The sequence below is a fragment of the Haematobia irritans genome, chromosome 5, assembly GCF_050003625.1.
Source record: "Haematobia irritans isolate KBUSLIRL chromosome 5, ASM5000362v1, whole genome shotgun sequence".
NCBI lineage: Eukaryota > Metazoa > Arthropoda > Insecta > Diptera > Muscidae > Haematobia > Haematobia irritans.
This window is the reverse complement of record NC_134401.1, coordinates 54,597,755-54,603,754: the sequence shown is the minus strand read 5'-3', so window position 1 is coordinate 54,603,754 and position 6,000 is coordinate 54,597,755. Positions and strand designations below refer to the sequence as shown.

Here is a 6,000-nt window from a genome sequence, read left to right as displayed (position 1 = left end):
TCTGTAGAAAAAAAATGTTGCAAAATTTTTTCTATAGAAATAAAATTTTGCAAAAATTTCCTATAGAAATTAAATTTTTACAAAATTTTCAATTGAAATAAAATTTTGACAAATTTTCTATAAAAATAAAATTTTGCAAAAATTCTATATAGAAATAAAATTTTGACAACATTTTCTACCGAAATAAAAAATCGACAGTATAGAATCGCATTCTTTTTTCGACTAAAACATTCTTGAGGTTCAATAAAATCCTGTTTTGACTATTAGCAAATAAGGTTGATAAAGAGTTTCGCAAAATTTTAAAATATTTTGTCAAAGCTATTGTACCATAAATCTGATATCGACTCAAAAATGTCTACACAAAAGGTACTAAATCATTGGCGGGGGTACTACGGTACTGACCGGGGTGAAAAAGTATTGAAAAAAGTACTATAGTACTGCATTTTCCATCCCTGCAGTTACTACGTGAATGAAGAGATTAAAGACGTGTCTTAGAAATTCGACTAGCGAGAGTAGACTCAATGGATTGGCATTAATGTCGGTTCATCGCCGAATAAATGTGCCGACTGAAGAAGTCATTGTTTTATTTGCTGCCCCAAAAGCCCGTCGGCTCAATTTAATATTATAAAACAAGTAAGGAAAGTCTAAAGTCGGGCGGGGCGAAAGATATATATGGGAGCTATATCTAAATCTAAACCGATTTCTTCCAAAATCAATAGGTATTAGAGGTGTGCACGTGACACGAAATTGTCGTGACTCACGAAAATTTTCGTGACTCACGCGTGAGTCACGCTCATGGCAACGGCGTGAGTGTGCGTGAGCGTGATTAACAAACCAAAATGTCGTGCGTGAGCGTGAGTCACGAAAATATTATCTTCGTGAGTGTGCGTGAGTAAAGATTTACGCTCACGAAAATAACCCCGCTCACCAACATAAAACGCTTAAGAGTTAAATTCATTTACAATTTTAGTGACACTTGGGATGTTAAGTGTGTAATAATGCTCTCGATTTTAATAATGCTCATGTTTTCAGACACGTCGCTAAGGTAAATTACTCAAAAAATTGTTCGTGAGTCACGGCATTTTTCGTGAGTCACGATATTTTTCGTGAGTCACGGTATTTTTCGAGAGCCACGACAATTTCGTGCGTGAGTGTGCGTGAGTACAAAGTTTCTTTTCGTGAGTGTGCGTGAGCGTGAGTCCTCCCAAACAATATCGTGCGTGAGTGTGCGTGAGTAAGATTTTTCCGTCGTGAGTGTGCGTGAGCGTGAGTAAACTGTTACTCACGTGCACACCTCTAATAGGTATCTATTCTGGGCCAAAACACATACTTGTGCCAAATTTGAAGTCGATTGGACTAAAACTGCGACCTAGACTTTGATTACAAAAATGTGTTCACGGACAGACGGACACGGCTATATCGACTCAGGAGCCCACCCTGAGCATTTTTGCCAAAGACACCATGTGTCTATCTCGTCTCCTTCTGGGTGTTGCAAACATATGCACTAACTTATAATACCCTGTTCCACAGTGTGGCGCAGGGTATAAATATTGTATACATACCTATGCATAAATAAAATTTTCTACACATGAGATTATATGAATATTTTTTTTTTAGTTGAACCCCCCCCCCCCGAACTAAAATCCTGGCTACGGCCTTGCCACCACGTACCAAATTTCAACCAGATCGGATGAATTTTGCTTCTCCAAAAGGCAACGGATGAATTTTGCTTCTCCAAAAGGCAACGGAGGTCAAATCTGGGGATCGGTTTATATGGGGGTTATATATAATTATGGACTGATATGAACCTGCATGGTTGTTGGATACCATATACTAACATCACGTACCAAATTTCAACCGAATCGGATGAATTTTGCTCTTCCAAGGGGCTCCGGAGGTCAAATCTGGGGATCGGTTTATATGGGGGCTATATATAATTCTTGACCGATGTTGACCAATTTTTGCATGGTTGTTAGAGACCATATACTAACACCATGTACCAAATTTCAGCCTGATCGGATAAAATTTTCTTATCTTAGAGGCTCCGCAAGCCAAATCTGGGGATCGGTTTATATGGGGGCTATATATAATTATTGACCGATGTGGACCAATTTTTGCATGGTTGTTAAAGACCATATACCAACACCATGTACCAAATTTGAGCCGGATCGGAAGCAATTTGCTTCTCTTAGAGGCTCCGAAAGCCAAATCGGGGGATCGGTTTATATGGGGGCTATTTGCAATACCATCCGACCTACATCAATAACAACTACTTGTGCCAAGTTTCAAGTCCATAGCTTGTTTCATTCGGAAGTTAGCGTGATTTCAACAGACGGACGGACAGCTCAAATCGACTAGGAATTTCACCATGACCCAGAATATATATACTTTATGGGGTCTTAGAGCAATATTTCGATGTGTTACAAACGGAATGACAAAGTTAATATACCCCCATCCTATGGTGGAGGGTATAAAAAAGTATATAAATAAAATTGTGACGACAAAAAAATGTAGGTACTTTTTTCGAAAAAAAAAAATCAAAATTCTGTATTTTTCCGAAATTCCAAATTGTGTAGTCCACATCTTTTAATCTAAAGCACCTAGAGACACAATTTTTATACCCTGCGCCACACTGTGGAACAGGGTATTATAAGTTAGTGCATATGTTTGCAACACCCAGAAGGAGACGAGATAGACACATGGTGTCTTTGGAAAAAAATGCTCAGGGTGGGCTCCTGAGTCGATATAGCCATGTCCGTCTGTCCGTGAGCATATTTGTGTAATCAAAGTCTAGGTCGCAGTTTTAGTCCAATCGACTTCAAATTTGGCACAGGTATATGTTTTGGTTCAGAATAGAACCCTATTGATTTTGGAAGAAATCGGTTCAGATTTAGATATAGCTCCCATATATCTTTCGCCCGGTATGGACTAATACGGTCCCAGAAGCCAGAGTTTTACCCCAATTTAGTTGAAATTTTGCACTAGGAGTACAACTAAGAGTGTAGTCAAGTGTGCCAAATTATGTTGAAATCGGTTCAGATTTAGATATAGCTCCCATATATATCGTTCGCCCGATTTACACTCATATGACCACAGTGGCCAATCTTTTACTCCGATTTAATTAAAATTTTGCACAGGGAGTAGAATTAGCATTGTAGTTATGCGTGCCAAATTTGGTTGAAATCGGTTCAGATTTAGATATAGCTCCCATATATAGCTTTCGCCCGATTTACACTCATATGACCACAGAAGCCAATTTTTTGCTGCGATTTAGTTTAAATTTTGCACAGGGAGTGTAATTAGCATTGTAGCTATGAGTGCCAAATTTGGTTGAAATCGGTTCAGATCTAGATATAGCTCCCATATATATGTTTTTCTGATTTCGACAAAAATTGTCAAAATATGACTCTAATTTTCCTAAACTTCTAATACATATATATCGAGCGATAAATCATAAATAAACTTTGGCGAAGTTTCCTTAAAATTGCTTCAGATTTAAATGTTTCCCACATTTATACCCTGCGCCACACTGTGGAACATTACTACACCCTCAAAAAAATCGCTTCTCTAACATATGTTCCAAACATATTTTGCAGGAAGCACATATATTATTGGATACCGCCGAAACATTAATATGTTTGTTTTATGTGAGCATATTATATGTTTGGAAGCATTTTGAGTCCAAAAATAGTATATGCTTGGAATAATTCCCCAAAGAAGATTGTGTTCATTCCCTCACATATTTTTAACTTCCACGAAATTTTTGAGTTCTTCGCATCTTTTTCTGTAATACAAATATGCTGTTTTTTTTCAAATGTCTATTTTCTTGGTTCCGAATGTCTATTCTCTTTATTCCGAATACTCAATCTACTATTCAAATTAAATAATATTTAGACTTAAGCATACCAAATTTTTGGCCATATTATAAAACAGTTTTCCGAAACAACATACAAGCGGTTTCACAGAAATTGCTCTCATTTCATTCTCTCGCTGTGTTATGTTGATATCTTTTTATTCAACCCTCCCGGTTTCCATCTCTATTTCTTTCTCTATACTAACTCTCTCTCTCTCTCTGTCGCTCTCTGAATAAAGTATCACAACATATATATGTTTACTCGAAATTTGTAAATTTATATATGTTTACATTCACGCATATTATTTTTATGAAACATTCATGCCCCAAACATAATATATTCTAACATATTAACATATGTGTCCCAAACATTTTGTGTTAGTTTAGGAACATTACATGTTTGCACTTAAATATATTGTGTTCAAAAATTGTGCCCGAAACACATTTTGATTATATCGGAACATATGAAAAACATATTTTTCTAACAGTGTAACATTGTGTTCCACCCTAGTGCATTAGCCGACTTAAATTTTGAGTCTATAGATTTTGTACAAGTCTATCAAATTCTGTCCAGATGGAGTGATATTTGAATGTATGTATTTGGGACAAACCTTTATATAACATATAGCCCCTAACACATTTGACGGATGTGATATAGTATCGAAAATTTAGATCTACAAAGTGGTGCAGGGTATAATATAGTCGGCTCGCCCGACTTTAGACTTTCTTTACATGTTTCTTCTAAAATGTGTAGAATTTTGTAGGAAATGCTGTTAAGAAAATCAAACATGATTTCCATGATCACGATATAAATACAAGAATTTATTAAGCTATGGAAATTATTCCATTGGCATAATCCTCCGTTAAGGTAGTTTGGGATCACACTTTGCACCTAAGTTTCTACTCGAAGGATTTTTTTTTGAGGAGAAACTAAATGCTTTCCAATCTATAGTAATTCCAATAACCTTGTATCAGTTAGACAAAACGTATATTTCTACAAAACTATCAATGACAATAGAATGGGAGGATTGTCAATACAGTCATTATAACTATAATAACTATTTGTGGAAAATCATTTATGGGAGTTGCCGGAAATTATCCCTTTTAGTAAATAAAAGAAATATCCAAATCGCTCAATTAGACAATAATTGTTTCCTTTATAAATAATGGACAGAACTCTTATATAAATGTTGAATAGATATGGAATAAAATTTAGTTGAATTTAAACTGCATTGTACTACAATGGCTTCATCTTTAGCAACGGATACTCTGAAACCAAATCCAGCCATTAAAAATTATTTTCATATACAAAGAATAACTTTACAAGCCGTAGGAGTTAATTTGACTTCTATTAAAAATCCTGTATTTAGTAGATTTTTACTTTGGGTTCCAAATATGATTCAGCTCATTTTATGTTGGCCCATGACTCATTATGCCCTACAACATTTGGATGATTTGAACAAATTTACCGATGCTTTAGCCCCTGTTTGGCAAGTGGTTATGGCTGTCGTATTATTACTTCATTTCATTTGGAATATGGAAAATGCAATTAAATTATTAATTAAAGTTTGGATGTGGAATTTTCAAGGTATTTCAATGACAACTGAAAAAAAATAAAATATCTGACCGTTTGATTTCTTACAGTATCTGATGAAGAATTGAAAATAATCCAGAAAGAGAATCATCGGGATTATCTCCTTTCTCTTACATTTTACTGCATAGTTTGCACGACGGGAATAATGGCATTGGTAGCTCCATTTGTAGTAGCTTCTTACTATAGCTGGCAAGGTTTTGGTTTCTGGGAGTATCTTGATACACCACTAAAAGCAGTGTAAGTTTTCAATTGAATAATGTCTTCAATGGTCGATAATATGACCTACAATTGTGCACTTCATTCTAACGATTTTAGGCTATTCGACATTTGCAAAAGTAGATTTTTCGACGATTAAAAAATGGGGTACACAGAAAGAAGAGTTTTCTTTTCTGGGGAAAGAAATTTAAGACAAAACGAGTTTTCTACACTGAAAAAAACAGTGAACCCACCAGGAAGAAAAATTTCGGTTAATATTAGAAAATTTTGAATATTTTTAGAAAATTTTAACTAAACAGTATAACAAACGCTGGCATCACGCCGATGTCATAAAAAT

The 6,000-nt window shown here is 35.4% G+C and overlaps 1 protein-coding gene across 1 annotated transcript in view; it reads left to right on the top strand.

The window, feature by feature from the left end:
• The first annotated feature begins 5,095 nt into the window (after nt 1–5,095).
• Nucleotides 5,096–6,000, top strand: part of LOC142239694 (odorant receptor 45a-like) — a 29,118-nt gene continuing 28,213 nt past the window's right edge. The window contains exons 1-2 of the mRNA XM_075311478.1: nt 5,096–5,441; nt 5,498–5,684. Coding sequence (XP_075167593.1) covers nt 5,096–5,441; nt 5,498–5,684 — 533 coding nt within the window. The remainder of the gene's footprint in view (nt 5,442–5,497; nt 5,685–6,000) is intronic.